Here is a 22,681-nt window from a genome sequence, read left to right as displayed (position 1 = left end):
CTTTGTTGCCGTGGCAGGAATATGGTCACACACTAAATATTAAGATCAGCTGGAATGATAATATCATGCTTGAGGAATACCAGCATGTCTACTTGGTCACCACTAAGACATGTCCGTTGTACTGTGACAACATCACCAGCCGTGGAAAAGACTCGCTCACTAGCAACACTTGTTGCAGGCACACCAAGTAACCTCTTTGCATATTTTAATAGGAATGGAAATTTGTCCTGTCTTGCCTGCCACCACAAGAGAGGGTCACTAACCTTTGAATTCAACGGAAGACACTCTTGCTCAATGTAAGAAATAATTTCGGCTCGAATTTTTTCAACATGTGACTTAGTTGGCTCAATCTTTGAAACAAACACATCTCCAAATAAATCAGCCAGTGCACAACTAGATTTACAGTCAGAATTGTCTGTCTTTATCTTAATAATTTTGGTAGGTGGTTCCTCATCTTGAGGGAGATTGATAGATGGTTCCTCATTCTGTGGTAATGTGGGCAGTTTTGATACTTCTGGATCAGCAAATGTAGCAGGCTTGCTGGTGGTGCTGGAACTGGTAGAAGGGTCCTCGTCCGATTCCTTTTCCACGTTCACATTCTGAAAAAGAAATAAACAGAATGATTCATTTTAAATATACATCATAGTTTCTCTACATATTGCCATGATTGTGACTGTCCGTTTTTTTTACATCGGACATCTTTTGTTGCATGTTTTGTTAATGCCCATTTCACCGGTATTTCAGTAATTTTACATGTGGTAAATAATCATTGTTTCCTTCTTCCTAGTACATTAACTCCAACCAGCACCAGTAAGATTTGTGGTCGATGATAGGACCAAACCCACTACCATTTATCAGTGGGAGGCTTCAAGGGTAATAGGTAAGCACGTTAGACTCCATGCCTTTTTAAGAAGAAAGTTCTTTGAATTATGTACACATAGTGTTCTGACTTATAGCATTATATCACATACCTGACATCTGATGGAATTCTCCAATTTCTATAACTCTGTTTTGACACCATCATATACATCACGTCGACAGCTATAATCCAAATACGGAAGACTCTTAAATCGTGCGTCAAGTGCGGATTCCTGCGGCAGGAATCCCAAGATACCCTAATCTGTGTACCTAAAGCAAAAATGGGAAAACAATTTATTGCAAGTGTATCCAAAATACACCTTACAGAAATAGTATATAATAAGAATTGTGCTTTTAACAGTAAGAATAAAATTTGAATTTGACTTGTCTGTTACTAGATGTTGTTAGTAACAGCCTGATTTTACTTATAACATAATTGTGCAATATAAGCCAATATTGTTAATTGTTATTGAAATTGTGCGATATTGTTAATTGTTATTTCAACAATTATTTTTTTTATGCTGTTATTAATTTCTTGGTGAATGTTTACCAGTTGTTTTTTTAATTTTATTTATTTATTTAAAGTTATAAGGTTAACCTTGGCTTGAGATCAGAGTTAATTGCTTTTTTGATCTCTAAAGCCATAGTGCTTTCAGAGGGCTGGACCTCAAGCTGTCGTAGCAACATTTCTTTCAGAGGATGTATGAGAGTAACTGTAGGGTGAGTCTGGCTGCACATCATAGTTGTTACTGTCTTGAGCGGCTTCAAGATTCCAATAAGCAACCAATAAAGCAACGATTTCGTTCACTTTTTTTTAGTTCCAGTAGCGCAGCATAAACAGATGCCTGCTGCTTTAGATATCGTTTACACATTTCATAAGTGGAGTTCCAGCTGGTTGGTACATCCATCAGTAGTCTGTGCTCGGGAAGATCAAGTTAGCCTGCATTAGCTTAAGAACACTTGTTGCTGAAGAACCCATATGAAAGAATGTTACCACACGCCTTACTCTACCTAAAAGTAGCAAGATTAAGGGTGTGGGCAAAACAGCCAACATGTGGATTTTAACAAGATTCGTGCACTGCACGAACAATGTTGCTAGAATTTTCCGTGGTAACAGCTGGCCACTTGCCATCGCGTTCTAATTGCCAGCGTGACGATGTGTCATTCAAAGCGTCAGCCAAATGTTCGGCTGTATGAGATTCATCAAATGTTTTTGTTTCAAGAGTGTAATTTTCAAATTTCCAGTCCTTATTGATGAAGTGGGCAGTGACAGCAACATAGTTCTCAGTAGCCCTCGATGCCCATGAGTCTGTAGTTATGGCAATGCGTTCTGCAGAATTCAGTTGCATCTTTACCCTGTCTATAACCTTTTTCAACAGTGCTGGCGCAACCTTTTTACTGAAATGTGTACGACAAGGCAGTTTGTACCTGGGTTCTAACGTATTAATCATGTGTTTGAAACCTTTTTTCTGTACCGTGGAATATGGTCTCATGTCACAAGCTAAGTACCCAGCAATAGATTTGGAAATAGATTCGGTCCTTTCAGGGGTTAAGTTAAATCTGTTCATGTCAGTAACTTTCAGTTGGCCACTTAACAAATTCCCAACAGAAGCAGAACTTCTTTTGTGGCTGGCGATTTGAGTAGCTGCACTGGTGCTACCTCCGGCTTAATCAACGTTATGTTTGCGTTTGACATGTTGCATTAGATTAGTGGTTGCGCCGGACTTGGGGAACGCCACGTCCGTGAAGCACAGTTTACATGTAGCTTTATCGGGAGGGCTACCATCCCGAAACCCAAAATACTGCCACACTTTTGATTTAAGCTTCTTTGGCGAATTTGTTAATTTCAATTCGTCGGACACAACTTTTTCAGCCATTTTGACGCCTTTTTCGAAAGTAGACCGTAACGTGCTTATTTATTGGATGACTAGTAATAAGTAATAAGTAACCAATCGCGCGCATCGTAATGACAGTAAAAGATAAAACCTACTTCACGTATCAAATAGTCAGAGTACAGCGCGCTTTACGTATCTATGTCTATTTGTTAAAGAACCGAATCGAATTTGGTAGGGTTGATATCCTAATCGAATCGACGCATTTAAAACCGATTTTTGATGCATCGGATCGAATCGTTGCAGCTCGACATATTTTATGAATGTAATAATGCAGAGTTCATACTATACACATGTATACACTACCGCTATCTCTTCTTAAATGAAGTCCTCTCAAATCAATAGTTATCAGTACATTTCACAAAAAGTTGTCACGTATTCAAATAAGGTGAGAGCAACGACTATCTCTTTGATATTCAATTTTAAGGCTAGTGTAGCTAGATATAAAAACATGACTCATGTTTGCATAAACTGCGGTTTAAATCGCAACGCAATCTTATAAATGTATATTTGTTTTTCTTATATAAAACTTCGTTTAGCAGGAAAGAAAATGCGGTTAACATACACATACGGACAAAGCAACGCATTCAAAAATTCTTAAAGGAAGCGGCCATCAATATGTATATCTCAGAAATGTACATGCCATTTTTAAAAGAAAACAAAAGTAACCATACGAATAAGCTATTCCAGCGCAGATCAACGTTACATTCAGCAAGTTGGTAATAACAAAGACGATCTTCCAAATATACACAAAATGAAACATCAGATGAACCTGAGGGGAGCAACTGATAACAACATGTGTTCGTTTATTTATGGAGAGGAACAAAATATACTGTAAGAGAAAATGCAAACAAGTACGCGTCATGACATTATAAGACAATTAAAACTATAAAAATGTAAATTTGTTATAAAATACTTGATAGATATAGCGAAGATTCGGCAAAGCCCTGAAGTTGGATTCAGAAGTTTCACCGGGCACTTTGCAATGTACCCAGCCACTTGTTAACAGTGGTTTTCATAACCACGTTGTGAGACTTTAACTTGCACGTAACTGAGTTGGAATTTCTGAACATTTAACAATTAATGTAACCTTTTCGTATGGTGGTATTCGACATATTGTATAATACAAATATGAGCAGTATCAGATGATAAAAATCAATGTAGCCAAGACCAGTGATAGAGTATCGTATGACGTAATTGAGAAGCGAAGACACGATGACGTGAAAAAAATCCAGGGGCAGTACTGTTAAAAAATAAATATTAAAGGGGCGTTGCTGTAAAATTGAGTTACCAATAAAACCAGCTTTATGATTAAATATTTAAGAATCAAACGTATAAAATGGTAATTCCATTAATGATTCCAAATTTTAAGAGAAGAAAGATATAGTGAATCGAAAACCAACAAGCACGTGTTTTAAAGTACGTTAACATCATATCCTTTTGAAAAAAATGAGTTAATTAAATTGAAAAGTTTAATATAAGCATTTGCTTTAAGATAGTTTAATTAGCGTACACGCTTCAAAACATCTCCATAAAATGATGGGTGGGAAATTCCATAAGTTAAATGCCATTTTAAAGAAACATTTTATTTTGAAGTTAAATCACCATACTTTGAGTGAAATTCTAGCGAATTTACTTTTTAGGTTATGATACAAAAAACCTTGTTTTAGCAATTTCTTCGTTAATATACGATTACGATCATTAAAATCTTTAATACATGAACATGCTCTGGCATAACGTACCAAATACGAAATGTAAATATCATAGAATGGACCTTTAGGGTTGTTGCCATCTAGGAACAATATTATCTTCTTGCTGTGCACTCCTGAAAATTTTCAGTGTTTCAAATATCCTTTTCCAGTGATGTGTATTATGTGTGACCTGCATATTATAAATTACTACTCGTTATGCTGTGTTTACGCTATGTTCTCGGCAGCCACGGCAGTCCCGTTTGTCCGAAACGTATCGCGCCGTGTGACTGTTGCAATTTTTGACCTCTAATCCTAGGTTTCCTAGGTTGTGCTAAGTTTCCTCACGGTTTATCAAGGTATCCGTAACGTGCCGTCGAAACGAAAACGCGGCCCTTCGACGGTGCGCTAAGTTTTCATCCACGGTTTGCCACGGATGTATAAATGTTGCTTCAATGTACGATGCGTTCTGTTAAGTTTCCGCACGTTGTTTGCGTTTGGCATGCAGGTCTGATACGTTCTACACGTTTGTCATTCATTTGTTACGTTTTGTCAAGGTACCGTGCGGATCAAACGTGGGCATCCGAGAGGTTTCGGGCACGATTGTGCTCCCGGTATAAAAGAAAACTCTCAAACAACAGTATTTATTATAACAAAAACATTCTAGTGACATGGATTTGAACGACGAGGATGATTTTATGTGTGCCTGCTTATTTGCAGCATTAATAAAATCTTTGCGTTGCAAATAGCTGAACGAAGCACAAAAGTCCTAGAAAAGACGAAGAAAAAGGCCAAGGTCCCTGTGGGTTCGTCCATGGCTATCGGAAGCTAGAAGGCAGCAGCAAGGGCACTTTGATGCATTTCTTACTAGGGGACTCCGCAACGAAGATATTAACACCTTTCAGAATTATCTGAGGATGCCCCCAGAACTATTCGACGAGATCCTTGAAAGGATATCTCAAGTCATCTCAAGACAAGATACGAAGTTTCGCTCTGCCCTAACACCTGGATTGAAACTAGCACTGACTGGGGCATTTAACTACAGAGGACAATTACTCGTCACTCTCCTATGCGTTTCGGTGCAATAAGCAGAAGCAGTTTGTCATATGGTTCCTGAAGTATGCAGCTCTATTGTCCAGGCCTACAAATACGAAGTTGTCACCGTTCATGTGACACCCAATGAGTGGAGATCTATCTCCCAGGGATTTGAAGACAAGTGGAATTTGCCACATGCAGTTGGGGCTCTAGACGGGAAGCATGTTGCTATCAGCAAGCAACAAACTACAGGTTCCATGTACCACAACTATAAGGGATTGTACAGTATCACTCTCCTTGCATTAGTAGATGCCCAGTATCGTTTCATGTGGATTGAAGTCGGTGGAGTTGGACATGTGTCTGATGCACAAATCTATAATGACTCCGAACTTTGTGAACTTCTTAAACAGTCTGGAATAGGGTTCCCGCCACCATGCCCTCTTCCGAACGATGACCTGAATCAGGACATTCCATACTTCATTTTAGGAGACGATGCTTTTGCCCTTTGAACCTATCTGATGAAGCCGTATTGAAAAAAGATTCATGCAAAAACAAGAACACATCTTCAATAAACGTATATCCCGTGGAAGACGAGTTGTAGAAAATGCATTTTGGACACTGGCCAAGAGGTTTAGGTGTTTTCTTGGAACTTTGGTGCAAGGACCAGACACAGGTAGGTCTACCTTTGTTACCATTAGAACATTTTCATAATACGTTGGTATTTATCAGTTACGGATTTAGTTTAATCAAGATACATGTTAGACCCTAGGGGTTGTTCTCTTCCTAAGCACATGCACCTCCTTTTGCTTCGTCTTCCTCATTTGAAAGAGGCTGATCGACAATGGGTTCTTCTTGATCGTGCGGTGGTAGGCATGGACTTTCGGGTTGCTCCTCAACTTGAGCGTCCTTTGCAGCGCAGGGAGCCTTTGTTCGGCGCTTTCTTGGCGGCATTATACTGATCGAGTGTTCAGACTAAAATGAAAGTTTCCTGAATAGCACGGCTTTTATATACTCATCTTCAGACCGCGCGAATCGTGTCAGACCGTACAACAACTCAACTTGCCGTAACGCATCGGCCTGCAACACACCGTAACGGGTCGGAATAAACACGTAGCAAAACGGCTGTCAATTATCCTAGCTTGCCGTGGTAATCTTGACAAAACGTAACAAAACTTGATAGAAACTTAACATGTCGGGGAATGAATAGGATTCCCGTCAGAGTACGGACCCTTTTCGGGTTCTGTTAAGGCCTGCTACTTACTGTCAAGTCTTGTTGCGTTTAAAAAGTTCTATCACGTTTCTCATTTCCGCCGTGGCTGCCGTGGCAAATTTTTTGACAGTTTAAAATTTTGGCACGGCAACCACGGTAAGCCCGTTGTGTCACGTTTGGCCATCCCGTTCCTCTTCGTTGCCTCACGTTCATCCCGTTTCCTCCACGGTGGCCCGAAACGTGATTGCAGTGGTCGCCGGGAACATAGTGTAAACGCAGCACTTTTTGCATCGCTTCAATATGGCATAGTATCTATCAGCGTCATTACGTATAATGCACTTTAGTAATGACTGTTAATATATCAAGAGTTTAATTATTATTACCACCAACGGTTTTACCTGTTCACGCTTCCTTGATTACAGAAAGCGCAAACACCATGAACAAATCATCGAGTGCATCGTTATCCTAAAAATAAAAGACTGAAAATTGTAAAAATAAGATACATATAACAAGCAACACAATTAAAACATTTAGTAAATTCTATAAGAATCTACATAATGATTTCTGCTGTTTTTGCCAAATATATAACACTCATTTACTCATGCCACATGATATGGAAAATCATTAAATACTACTCGTTACACAATCAAACTCAATAAATACATAAAAAAGAGGACCAAGTGGGGACAATTTTAAAACAATTTAGTATAGAAATATAGCAATGTACACTATCAAATTATTTTTTAAAATAAGCAAAATGAGATAATTAAAGATTCTCCCAATTTTATTTACTTAAACATGTAAAGAATACAAATACAGGAAAACACATGTTCCCGGTATGCGCAAACCTCATTTTTCAAACCTGAATGTTATATTTGTGAAACAAATTACCAAATGTATTAATATTATTTTGTTCTTTTGCTCGATTGGGCAATCACAAGGTAGTTTTGTTGGATAGCCATATTTTTATTGGATGTGTTTTTCGTTAAAGACAAATTCCGTAAAATATCATATGAAATGACAACTCGTTCAAGATCCTACACATCACGTTTTATTATCGAAGCTAAGCAACAACGTCTGAATTTAAATGATAGTATGCATACGCGATAAGATGATCACGTGGACTAGTAATGCACAATTTAACCTGTTAACTGATAACGTTGAAGTCATTTGTTTAAATTTTATTAACGCGTCTGCTTTTCTTTGTACGCAATGGTTTTGTTATGATTAATTATACATTTGCACGTATTGATTTTGCAGTACAATTGATTGTGCGATACACGTTTTTTGTGAATTATAAGCCTTAAGGTAAGTGTGCACGGCATGTTCTTTAAAAACCTACTTTTTATATTTTAAACAGATTGCAAGTTTCTCAAATGTAGGTCGACTATCTTGACTGTTAACAAGGTCGCCGATGTCGTATCTGTTACATGTAGAATATTGTATAATGTGTTCATGTGTAGAGGTAAGTGTTTGACGACAAATAATTAGACATGTTTCTGTAATCCAAATAATACATTTTGTATCAGTTTGAGCTTTTGGCTATCCTATAGATTTCAATAAATAAATTGTGTAAGCATAAGTTTCTAAACGTTTCAGAACACAGTTATTCCTCATCAATTTAATTTTGCGTACCAAAGGCTCGCTTGCTAACAAAACTCCTAACGCAACGAAGATTCATTTAATATTATAAATATATACATCTTATTATTTGGGACCTAACATCTTGAACATGTTATATATTCAAACTAAACTATGTTTATTCAAAAAAAGAAGCTAAACAAATAACTTGGAAAACGTAAATTTCTATACTTCTTACAACAATTACATCGTAATATATCTTAGCTGATATAACTGCACAAATTGAGTGCGTGTGAGTAAGGGTGATCCCAATAATGCCGATATAGTTGCGCCTACATGGATATAAACTTGCAAAAATATTGCTTGGCATTGTGCATGGTGTTTCATTTTTTTCTTAAAACTACGTACGGAGTAAAGTTCAAAGCTATCAATATGTACTAATCCGGCTGACTCTAATTTTGGATGCCGACTCTTTACTGATTTTGTGTCCGATCTTTTTATGTGCGATTCTATAACAACTTAATGTATTTTCCAAGTAAGATTTGTTAACTTGTGCCCCGTAGAAAGCTAAACATTTCGATAAGAAGACACAACCGATTGTGCTAAGCACAACTAACTTCTTTACAAAAAGCTTTCTTTCTGAAACACAAAATTGGTGTACACGAAATTTGTTGAGAATCTTGTGTTTAATTTAGTTATTCTATTCATTAGATATTTGGAATAACGTATTGACATTGAAAAATATATAGTCATATACACAATTCTCATTATCAAAATCGTGCATTTGCGCCACTTCCTGTTCTTTGTCTCTGGCTCAATCTCTTTTGGAAAAAAAGAAAACATATCTTGCAGCGCGCAAAAAAGTAAATGCTTTTATTAATCGGTAATGTCGATATTTTGGAAGCTTCTGTTCTATGTAATCAGTGATTTAATTTGGTGGAAAGGTGCTCAAGAAAAACTTCAAAATCGATCGCAACATTTAACAACTTACTTTTCTAAATGCGTTGTGATGTTATGTCCCTGTACATTTATGGATGCGTTTATCTCCGTTCAATTACCCTAAAAATAATGTGACATATATTTAAAAAAAAACTTAAGCCAATTAAACCCTTTATATTTCTTCATCATTTATTAAATACATCGGTCTATACGCGTCCCTTCGGAGGTATTATTTGCTCGCTTATATTTGCATTTCCAAAGAGAGATTGCGGCAATTATAAACGTTCGTGTGATCGACTTACATGTTTTTTAAATTAGCATCGCCTTTATTGTTGTGTTCGTTTAAAGGAGTTTAACTCCTTGGGTCATTTTTAATATTCAGGATAAAATGTTAACCCATTACATAGTTTGCCTTATTTAACAGAAAACTATATCAAAAGCATGACACTAGTTCGAAGTTTTATATTCGTAAATGTAACATTTCAACTTGGTGACTTCATTGCCCATGTGAGAAATATAGCATACCTGGATTGGAACTATCAGTTATCTGCAATGAAATGTTATGACATGAAATAAAGCATATTATAGAAAGCATGTGTGGATGTCTGCAATCATCATGCTGTATATAGTGATATGTCGTTTACATTTTCCAGTTAAAAAAAAGAAACTGTTTGGGCTCGAGAACGCTTATGTGAAGCTTGAATATTGTCACATCCTATCAAAAGGCAGATACTGTTTATCGTTCCTATGAAATATATCAACCTCATGCTACCAGGGATATATTATGCTTGCGAGCTCTATACGAAATCTATATAGTATTGGTACATAGCATTTAGAAAGAATGAAACTCCGGATTCTTATCAGGAGATCAATACTCTATCCGCCATGTAGTTGACAAAATAACGCATCACTGAACAAACACATTATCAAAGCTATGATCACCGCCTTTAAGCGGTCAATACAAGTCATTCGGGTTTTAATCAGTAAACGGATGTGCAAATTTCATATTATGCCTATTACTAAGAATGGCAGGTACACATTGACATTACGGTAATACATACATCGTAACCTCTTAATGGATGAACATTTTAACTCAGATTTTGATAATGATGTTTGAACATACTTTAAGGAACATGTTTTAGTTGCGAGCATTAAATTATGAAATATGTATCATTTCAGAATGTATAGATTTTTATGTCTTATGCACACAATCAATACTTTTAATTATTGATAGCATGAGGCCATTATAAACAAAATTGTAATTTATTGTCACATCCAATATCCGCTGTAATGTACGTGTAATATATACAAGTATTTATTGCGGCACAGTTTTGGATCCTCCATTTAAATTCTGCTTATTTACAGTTGTGTTCTCTTGGATGAATTATGGTGAGGTTCGATAACCTTACAACCGGTATTTCAAAATGAAATCCATTAACCGTTCCTTTGCAGTAACATCAGTTTAAGTCAGATTGTATTTGTAGTTTATTAGTTTTGTGTTGCATACATTAACCTATTAATTGTCAATATGTCACTTGCTTTAAATAAATGTCCGATGGTAACAATAATTACCTCCTCGTTATGTTGCTTTAGCTCATGTTGTACGTATATTTGTAACTGGTGTTATGTGATCTGTTTGAAGCCTACTCTAACGTAAGTAAGAATAGTATATGCTGATGCTTGACGTTATCGAGTTCCTAAAAATTAGCTAATGTATCATGTTTACGTATGCGCGCTATTGTTTCAACATGTTCACCACTTGTCAGCGGGTAAACTTAGGTGTGTTGTGTTTCCCTTTCAATGCATAAGGTCATAGCTGTCGAGCGAAGGCTGCACGAAACATAACTTGATCCGCACACACACGCAATGTGTAATATTAAAACCATTTCGAAAATTGTCATAAGCCAAAAGCATATGTAATAATGCAGACACTAACGCAACAAAAACGCGTTACATGCATGACATATCGCTTACTTTAGTTTGAATGTATAAATAAAAAATGCATGACCTTACATCAATTTCGATTTCAGTATAATGTGTGTATTTAATATCGTATCTTGTTTTCGTTTCTCGATAAAGTTATTATCTCGGCTTAATATAGACAATATATTAAATGAATGATTTGCTTTTATACAAATGCACTCGTATGAAGAACCACTGATACAATGAAAATGATGGCGTGACTAAACATTATAAATACCTTCAACGATTTGTCACTGTAGAAAGCGCTATGTCTGGCTGGTAAATAGTGGTTTGTAGCCGACATGCAGCGTGACCTATTTTATTTTGCACATCGAATTTGCAATCTGCTTCGATGCAGGGCGAGCTGCAATCATATTTGTTTGCAAGTACAAATCTGCATGCTTATGCTTACTCGGTTGTGAGCAATCTTTCTCGCCTCGTTTTAGGTCGGTTATCAGAAGAGATAACATTAAGCGTATAAAAATATGTACATCTGTGATGTTTTAATGATTGCGCCTTGTGTAAAAAACTGTTTTGTTTTGAAAATTTCCGCACGCATGCATTCAATTGTATTTACTTTATTTGGTTGATTTGTTGTTGGTTTTTAATGTGTTTCATATATCAAACTTTCATAAATTATTAATCGCTTGATTCTAATTTAACGTCTTTTTTTATACCAGTTTGGGAATGTGATTAAGTTGTACGCTTTAGAATTGTGTCAAGTAAAGAATATGATTAAATACTATCGGTCTTTATATATTATTTTTAGCTTAAGCTTGTTTATTATTTCAAGATATAAACTTAATATTGCGTTTAATATATGTCTTGGATTTAAATCACAACGAACACACCGTACCAATTGTGAACTTGTCTAAACTCGTTTGATTTGGTCTTCCCGCATTGTCCGCGGTAAAGATAAACAATGCAAACACTCTGGTAGTCCTATCTCTTGAACGATCATCATAATATTAAGGGCCTTTTTTATCCGTTGAAAACATGATTTCAAGGGGGTTCTTAAATTGCTTAGTCAACATGTTTCCTATGTATTATAGATTTGATCGGTAATGTTTGAGATTATTACATAAACAGGCAAAATTGTCAGATAAATAAATAATATTATATGAAATGAAAATGATCCGAGCATTTATACTTGATTAGGTGAACATATCTGTATTAATATATTGCTTTAATTTCTTTTGTGAATTCGTTGTGTTTAGCTTATAATAGCCTGGGCCTCATAATAGCTAAATGTTCTGCTAAATGCGCTGCTAAATGTGTTGTGTACGCTGCTTGTTTTATTCTACATATATGACATATCATAGGCTAAATGTGCTAACTATGCTTCTGAACAGGCTGCTAAATATTATATGAAAGCTTTCTATGATATAATTTATATTTAACTTGCTTAAAAGATGCAATTTGCTTAATCGGCTTTGAAATAGGCCCAACATGATAGATTGTGTTTTTATCATTTATCTAAAACGTGCTTAATAAGCTAAATATGCTCCAAAGGCCTAATTCACACATCGATTTGAATGAACATATTAGGAAAGGTTAAGAAACGGAGAAAAATTCATATAGATAAAGATTAGTTGTTTGAGTCAGAGGTTAGCCAAGAGTATCGAAAATCTTTGACATTGTTTGTTAACATCTGACATTGGGAAATACGCATTATATTTCTTCTCCTATCTTTCACTCAGTATTAATGCTTTGCAAATGCATCCAAGCCTGATACATTATGCTGATGATAAAATTTGTCCTAATCCTGTCTTATCATCAGATGCTTTCTTGAATAACTGATTATTTTTTCAGATCGGAATGTCAATATTTATTTAGAAGCCAAATGACAAAACATACACCGTATTAACAATGTTTCGCTTGTCACAAGCCCACGTCACAAACATCTCAGTGGAAGTGCAACGTTCATATTTATAAACTTTACAAATAATACATATATATTGTTTTTCTTCGAGTTTACATTTTGCAAATAGGTTAACTGAAATACATCGAATAGTCGAACATTCAGGCAGTATGCCACAATGCATGGATAAATTGGATATGCTCTACTTTCTTCGCTCACTTAATAATTATGGTTACTGTAAAAAGTAAAGCTGGTACTTCAATTGTTATTAAAACTACACGTATATAAATGGAACAGAACATACCTAAAAAAACACACAACCCTTTGAATGTTGTCAACTGATTAACGTTAATGAACGTATATGAACTTAAAAATGTTTGCGGGTTTAATGACGTATGCTGCAGTTTTAATGAACATTGTGTTATATCTAGAATTTGATAATTTTTGGTATTTAGCTAGAACCATCTATTGTGGATAAAAAAAATCATGGGTCACCGGTGTCGTTAATTTTTATTCGCACTTGAAAACAAGCCTATTGCAGCATAAACGTTTGAACAAATAAGGTATTAACATAAACAATTGAGTAAATTACAAAGAAAGCTAGTAAAAACAACCCTTGTGTCTCTCAAAATATATCATACTGATTCAATATGACTACAAATTTATTTTAAAAACAACATCAATCGAATGAATAATGTTTTTTATTAGATTTTAAAAACACCAAAAACAACACAAATTTACAAATGAAAATTAATAATATTCACAAATTTCATTTTTATTTTTACATGCCTTCACATATCTAGATTTTGTCTAAATTGAACCAAATACTTTATGGGTTATGACTTAATAAACATATATAAAAAGAAAAACATAGGTCAACGGGGTCGTTTGTTCACAACTGCAGTGTTACTGCATGAAGTAAAATACAATTAACAAAACATCAGGTCAAAACACATACTAGTACATGTATTGCTATATGCCAATGAAAAAGTAGATTTAGATGTAAATGAAATCACACATTATGCGTAGCAAGATGAGAAAAAGTAGGTTAATAGAGCATCCAACTGATAACTAGGAGAATTAGCATAAAAATCTTGCAAATCTGTAAGCAAGCATGAAATTTTGCATGAACTCTCAGTTTGATATGCACTATTGATAGAAATCGTTAGCCACACAAAAATTCAAAATGGCGTCAATTTTCAAGATGGCCGCCATTTCCGATTCAATCTATACAGCCATGTAGGGTATATCTTAAGCAACTGTGCTTAAAAATTGTGCAAATCTTCAATTTAGCCTGACATTTTGGTATAAACACTAAGTTTCATACACACTTTTGATAGTCAAAAATTCAAGATGGCGTCCAGTTACAAGATGGCCGCAATTTCTGGTCTCAGTTCATGTGAAAAAGTTGGGCAGCTTACATAGGTATGCATAATAATTTAGAAAATCAGTAAGGAAACATGCGATTTGGTATAAAAACTAAGTTTGATGTGCGTTTTTAAAAAAACCTTTTAGCCACTCGAAAATAGAAGATGGTGTCGATTTTTTTTCAAAATGGCAGCCGTTTACGGTCTCAGTTTTGATGTCCAAGTTGGGTTTATCTTAAACTAGTCTTATTTGGGTATTTTAGATATGAGTATAAGTATATGTGACAATTAAGGTTTGTAGAGATTAGAGTTATATATATGGATAATATTTTTTTCTGTTTTGGCGGTCCTAGACCGATTGGTGTCATGAAAGACCGATTGAAAATCCCAAACAGTCGGTCCGATTCTTTTTGCTAAAATTCCCATGTCATGAAATCGATTACACAGTGCACATGCTAACACATCCTAAGTACATTCTTATCTCGATAAGGTGTGATAAACCATTCGTTGCAGTCTCTGAACCGGTCAGGACCAGTTTATTGCAAGTCAGCCGACTAGTATCAGAATATGACCCCAAGCAGCGAAGATTCGCGCGGTTGTGTATTAGTCATGCGTGAATAACCCCGTGTCAATATCAATCGATTATTTCACTGGCTTATACCTTGCACACTAATCGGTCCGTAATGTGTACTCGTCCACGATAAAATCGTTGACAGTTACTTCGGAAATGAAAACCTCGATGTTATCCTTATTTTTATGGGCGGAACTTCACATAAAATAGTACACAAGAAAAATATATACATTGTATAAATCTTTAGTAACAATCGTGTTAGAATCGAAATAATTCATGAACTTTATTGTTTGTTGTTGAATAACCCACGATCGGAAGTTTAGATGCGTGGTTTCAAATAACTCGTGCTTCGCACTCGTGATTTAATCCTTACGCATCTTAACTATCGGCCGTGGGTTATTCAACAACAAACTATAGGCCTAACTTACACAAATTATTTCTTAACTATTTGGTTTTGTTATTGTCAGTAGCCAACCTACGCACAGGCATTTGTTAAGTTCAGTTCATGTTTGTAAGCTATTATCGAGTCGACAACGATATAAAACATCGGTATTGACTTACACAGATTAATAATATTGACAACGATGAAAAACGTCAGATAAAACAGCACACAAAACAACAATGAAATAGCAAATGATAAAACCAATTGAGAAAACTTGTATGTTCCGTTTAAAAAAATGCCTAAGGGAATATATACTTGTACATTTATTATGGCAAAATCAATGGTATATAGTTTTACGTAATTTGTCATGATTTCGGATATAAATTTTCGGACACTTTTCCCCCATTTAAATCCAGACCAATTGGGGTTGCGGGAAAATATGATCCCTGTATATATATATATATATATATATATATATATATATATATATATATATATATATATATATATATATATATTAAAGCTAACATGAAGAACAATACAATTTTGTATCTTATTATGATATTAAAAACCTTACTGACTGATATCAACTTGAATGCATTTTTTGTATATTGTATTACTTCTAGATATTGTAAATGCAAATATCAATGAAAGTTCCATTAACAACAAACTTAAACTAGAGTTGAATCTAAACAATTAGCTCACCATGTTAGGATTTTAAACAAAAGCATGAACTGATTGGATTTAAAATCGGATTATGAACGATCATATATTTTATTTTTTGACTTCGTTTATGACATTCAATTTTAGGAATCAACACTGATACAGAACACAGACAAGATGTATCTAGGGTGGTCATTCTTGTAAATAAACACACTGATGATATTATTATTGGCATTTTCCCATTACACACTCACTGTTTCAGTCTCAGGACACGTTCGTCTTTGAAGTGAAGCTAAATGAAGTTCACATTATTAATTGCATGCGTGCATGTGTGAACATATTTATCACTAGATGTTTGTTTTGCAAAAAATATAGGGCGATGTAGAGAATTTCTTTGTACGATATTCATGATTAATAAGTTTTTAATGTAACGCTTTTTACACTATTGATAAAGTGCAGATGCCAGATTGTACTGAATCGCAATTTGCAACGCTGAACCCGTTATATAAAAGCAATAGCATATCCAACGCGAATTCATTTGTTTAGAAATTCTAATAAAACTTTGCGAATGTCGGTGTTGATACGAATTCAAAATGAGCAAAATGCTTGCAAAGAATGCGGCTGTGATAGATGAAACGGTTTCCTGTTTTGCTGGCATATGCATTCAGAAGAAGATGAGTGCATGTTTGCAACTGACAAATATGATATATTGTCACATGCAGTTTTGCGCCTTCGATTGTCTTAGTTTCATTTATTGTGGAACAACTTGCGGTATTTTGGCATATGATTTGTATGGTGATTTCCGCGGAGTTCTTTCTGAAATACCTGTTAACTCTGCCTTGTTCTTCTTGAATGATTGGAGCTTTTATGAGTACATTCGTTTACCGACCCTGGGTGTCATATAGCTGAGAGTTTGATTATTGCAAGTGTCCCGTATAATAATATTGTGAAAGTAAGTCATTGAGAATATGTGAAAGATTGATAACAATGCCCACAGGGATCGAAAACAAAATAATACACATCTAGGAATTCAACCCAATGAATACTGTTACATATGTATCCGTCATATGAGAAGTATAAGAAATAAAAAACGGTTTTTATACATATTTTGTGTTGAAAAGTCCCACTAGCAATTCTAAGTGTGTGTATTATTATGTCTGTTTTTAAAGTTTTGTCACTAAGTTATGCATGTCTCTTTTCCAGAGTCAACGTGTGACTTCTTTGTGATCACACCCCTTCAATTTCTTTAAATTACAAGTATTTAAAATAGGTTTACTGGAACCTCAGTACGTATACTTCTTCATGTGTAGTTATTATTTCCATTTGTTTGTGACCAACTACGTAAACGGTATTGAAGATATTAAAAAATCACAAACATATTATAGTGATGTAGAGTTTTTTACGGAAGTTCAAGAATCATACCTCTTTTCAGTCTTTTAAGACACAACTAAACGTTACAACACATCTTTATGTAAATGTATTGAAATACACGAATCTACTATCATAGGTATGTTTTCTGTATATTAAGCTGTTATTATCAGCAGCTAATTGCTACCTAGAATTATCCAGTGATGAGTGAATCACGCGTGCCACCTATCACTCACAAGATGCGATTTACACATTTGAAGACACTTCATCCAAGGTCAATAAATTTAAATAAACTCTTGTTTACATCTATTGATTAAAATATGTTTAGTTTTGAAAAAAAAAAAGGTTTCGTTTTCGCAAATAGCACGATACTAGACCTTGTCTGAAAAGTAACGTAACAATCCTTTCTGCGAGTTCATGAAAATTGAGTCGTTACGTTATTATGAAGTTTTTCACTAGGTTTTATATTTTGGGGTCAGCGTGTCATTTGTATACTGCAAATCAATGAAACGATTGAATATCCATGCACAAAATTAAATGCTGAATTGGCTAATAGCTTGCAACCTTTATCTGAATATCACATGTTATAGAAAAGGACACCTTGATTTTATCATCCCGCGTTCTATAAATTAAATATCTAAAACACAGATACTATTTGAATTATCTTATGTTTAGGTCACCTCGTCACATGAATGATCGCATGTTGTTAAATCACTGGATATGCATATACAGGTTAAATGCTAGGACGTCAACAACACGTGTTTGGGGTTTTATCCGTATTTATCTTGATAAAGTCTATTGACGAGTGTTTACATCATTTATTTATCTCAAACTAAGATAGTTGCAATATAGATTGCCATTTTATCAGCCAAGTTACATATTCAATATAAAGCAATCTTCGGACTATGCGTTTTCATACTCTTCATTGATTGTAGGGCGTATGTAAACAGTACCAATTACAATAAAGTGCCAGTAAATGTCTTAATAAGATCATAGGTTTAATCATACCATAGTAAAACACCCAACGATCCTTAAATAACATATGTGAATAAAGAAAGTTCATATACATTATAAGGAGAGAAGTTCTGAATAACCCTGCTAGCATTTCAAACTCAATTACAAGTCAGTAAACAAGATTGATCACACATAACTTAGAGTCAATAAATATAAGTCTTCAAGTAATGATGTTGCACCTCTATATTTACAATAAACTATTATTAATAATCTTGAAGTTCAAACTAGTCTTTATGACAAAGGTGATGATTGTGGTTTATATTGTGCTATTTTTATTTTTTGGAAGGTACTGTCCAACAATTGATACCAATAAATCCATAATAAGCGCACCCCTAGGTGTAAAATAGTTTTCTTTTTAAATGCTATATATACTTATTTATTCAACATGTTTTAACACAGCTGTTTATGTGTGCCATACATGTGTGTGTATTGTATTTATATTATAACTTTATTGTGATATATACGTACATATTTGGTTCACAATTATTGTGCAAATTGCGACAATTTTTATACAAATGTACAATATTTCACATCTAAATGTCAAAGAAGAATAAATTGTATCTTTTTAACATTCTTAACAACAAAGCAACCGGAATAATGTTTGTTTTCATAAGTCTCCGAGTGCAAATACCTTGATTTTCAATAAAGTTTGTATACACAATTATGCAGTCGCCATTTTGGAAAAAAATGGCCGCCATGTTTTTATTTTTGGTGGCTAACGGGTTTTTTGGAAGGAGCACATATTACGGTACATTCATGGCAAATTTGGTGCTTGCTTACAAGTTTGCAAGATTTTGCTGATAAATGAACCTAAATCCCCAAGCTATGAAAACAACGTGTATACCGTTCATTTAAAGGGGCATATCGGCGATATTAATCGTAATTCTTGACATGGCTTGACCAATATATTGCGGTATGCCAGTGCAATAGTAGATTTTTAATGTAAATCGAAAACAAAGATTATGTATAGCAAAATCAGTAAAATTAGGATTATACAACCCCCGTCATGCACCCCACCCCCACACCAAAATAAAATGTAGAGAAAACATTTAAAGGGGCATATAAACGTCATTTAATTGTAATTCGTGGCATGATTTGATCAATGTATTGCCGTATGCCAATGCAAATGTAGATTTTAATTTAAATGGAAACACACATAAAATGTTATATATATCGAGATCATTAATATTATGTTAATTACGTTTCCATTTTTAAAATAAGACGTACACAATACACTTTAATGGGCATATCAACGGTATCAGTTGTAATTCTTAACAAGACTTGACCAATTCACGGCATTCCATCGGTATGCATAAGTATATTGATAAGCGTTAACAGATTATTGAAATTGATATGAACAAATGTATACATCGTGTACGATAAAAACATAATCCAACACAAGTATTTCATTTTTATGAAAACTTTCATATTCTACAAAAATGTTTGAATGTGAAAAGAGATATTACAGAAGGCGATCATGACGTATATGTAAAACACTCAGTCGCTTCCTACATGGACTATGTAATGTAATAATACTGACATAAGTATTGTTTTTTAAACCTACATTGACTCAAATTTTCTAAAGCAATGAATACATTTGAAGGACGTGCGCGGAAGTTTACATTATATTTATTACACATATAATATATTTGAAAGTGTGTTAGTTTGTTAGAGCCATCTTTGGCTGATATAAATATGAAATAACAATCGTGGATGACTAGTGTGACTAGTGTTGTTATTGTGTATATAACTAAATGGTGTTTCCAATTCCATAATACGGGCCTTATCAAGTATGCTAAACGTGGTTGTATGTTGCGTCTTAAGAAGTTAAACGTGTCACAAAAAGAAACATTGAACAATATCAATTTTTCTTTTAATCAATTTCTAACAGAAAATATATAAACAAAATGGGTTTTTTTCTTATCAAAGTGGTCTGAGAGAAAAAAAGTATGTGTACAAAAATCAATTATATTCACATATATGCACATGCGGCAAGATGCAATCCCACCCGCAAATGGTCCAGACGTCGTTGATAAATGATTTTAAGTCATCAGGTAGTCTATGTAGTAAATGACCTCAAACAACACTTCATGGAAGTTGATATCTAAAGCCGTTGTCTAAGAAATTAAAATTTTCCGATTTATTTTTTAAGCATAACATTAAATGTATATAAAGATTTTGATTATAATTTGTATGTTATCAAATATATTTTATGACATGTTTCAAACATATGATGATTCAATACCAATTTGATTACTTCTAAGAAAAGCTATCCGTTTTAAACAAGTATTACTAGCAACACAAAGATTTTCAATGGAAAGGGTATATCGACTTTTTTCTGTAAATAGACTCATGCTCGCCGTTACAATCACGCGATAAAAAGGTATGTGTGGTCGTAGGGATGATGGTTGATCTGTATTGTGTAGTTTAGGAGCTACGCATTGAATATCACTTATCATTGCGTCATAATACGTTATTTCTTGATGGAAAATCCCACATTGGACATACATGACGTTTTTAAACGACTATCCGAAAAAGCATACACATATAGCGCAACCGATGTAACAATAACAATTTTCGTGAAACTAAACTACCGCGTATTTCTTAACAACTCTACTTGGAACTTAGTTGGTTTGTGATTTGAACAAATGCAATTTCTCATCATTTTTGAGCATGGCAAAGGCACATCACGTGTATACTGGTTTTATTTCTTGTTTTTCATGTTTATTGACTTCATCTATTATTATCTCAGTATAAATGTGAACGTGGATTAATGTTCGCACCGTTGAAATGAACTATGTATATGATGTATTTGATGGCAAAACATGGCCTTCGATATGAAGAGGATGCTACGCATAAGATAAATGGAATGAGGTAGTCTGCTTGTTTCACATGCCTATGCCTTATAAATAAAGGGATATGGTAAATTAACATAATTTTCTATTGCGAACAAGTGAGTGTTTAGCATCAACCTGTTAGTAAGTAATAATAAGCGAATATTCCATTTATAGAAAGTTTAATAATTTATAAAACGTATAAGCTTTTATTTTATTTAGTACTTAACCTAATGAACACTATTTACTCATGAATGTTAGTGAAATCAAGAACCGAACCTTCGTTTAAACATGCAAATTATATATTTTAAGTATTAATTTTAAAAATTAATATGATGAAAATTTATTGTATCACACCCAACAACAAAAAAGCTAACTTTTACAAACTAAAGATAACAGTTATATTGCGTATATAGTTTCATACTCTCGTCCTTTCTCGCAATTTCTTTTCATAAAACAACAATTTCAAATAGAAAAGCGACATTATAAACACATCACCACGTGATTATTGTATAATTGGATATTGAATCGGTCCAATATCGCGTTTTTGTAATGTCAAAATTTAGTACGTATACTTACAGTTAATGAGAATATCAATCTTAAATAGAATGTATGCATATTTATTATGCATATTTATTATATTAGACCATTTGCATTAATATATCATGAAGAATGGTAAGTCGTCTGTTTCGCTACTTTCTAACGTAACTTCTTTAAGAATATACGTACATTTGTTCATATGTTTTGTGCAGAACAAATAAAACATGTTGACCAAATCATCATTATCATCATCACCACCATCATCATCATCATCATCATCATCATCATCATCATCATCATCATCATCATCAGCATCATCATCATCATCATCATCATCATCATCACCATCATCATCATCATCATCATCATCATCATCATCATCATCATCATCATCATCATCATCATCCGCAGCAGCAGCAGCAGCGTCAGCTGCATCAGGATCATAGTATACAATGTTCTCAATGAATACATGCAAGTGACTTTCTGTTTATGTTGAAAAGATCACAAACGGCACTTTAATAGACATGAGCATATCTGAACAATGTTTTCTCTTAGCTAATGACCTATGCATTTAATTGAAATATCTTGGATTAAGAAATACACGATCGTTAAATAAATTACAAACGCGAATTGTAATTGACTTTTCTAGTACAAGCATTACCACGGCCCTAAATGATGCCAATGATGTTTATGCTCAACCATATCTGACTTGATATAGTTGAGAACTTGTGCCAAGTTCTTTAAAAATTCTAACTAAATGATATTTTTTAAACAAATGTGCAATTGTTTCATTTTGACCTGACATTATGACCTCTTCGTTTAATATAAAGATACAGATTGTATGACGTCGCATGGTATACTGTAAAATTGGTGCCAAATTAGAAGCCGATGGTTACAATAAGTTTCAATGTTAGGC

The 22,681-nt window shown here is 34.2% G+C and overlaps 1 protein-coding gene across 1 annotated transcript; it reads left to right on the top strand.

The window, feature by feature from the left end:
* The first annotated feature begins 5,544 nt into the window (after positions 1-5,544).
* Positions 5,545-5,982, top strand: LOC127851297 (uncharacterized). The gene has a single exon (XM_052384998.1). The coding sequence runs from the start codon at positions 5,545-5,547 to the stop codon at positions 5,980-5,982; it is 438 nt and encodes a 145-aa protein (XP_052240958.1).
* Positions 5,983-22,681: the final 16,699 nt, after the last annotated feature.

The sequence above is a fragment of the Dreissena polymorpha genome, chromosome 11 (genome assembly GCF_020536995.1).
Source record: "Dreissena polymorpha isolate Duluth1 chromosome 11, UMN_Dpol_1.0, whole genome shotgun sequence".
Classification (NCBI taxonomy): Eukaryota; Metazoa; Mollusca; class Bivalvia; order Myida; family Dreissenidae; genus Dreissena; species Dreissena polymorpha.
This window is presented reverse-complemented; position numbering and strand designations above follow the sequence as displayed.

What these genes read in the sequence shown, in the direction of transcription:
- LOC127851297 (XM_052384998.1), top strand. Translation starts at nt 5,545, where the DNA reads ATGGTTCCTGAAGTATGCAGCTCTATTGTCCAGGCCTACAAATACGAA.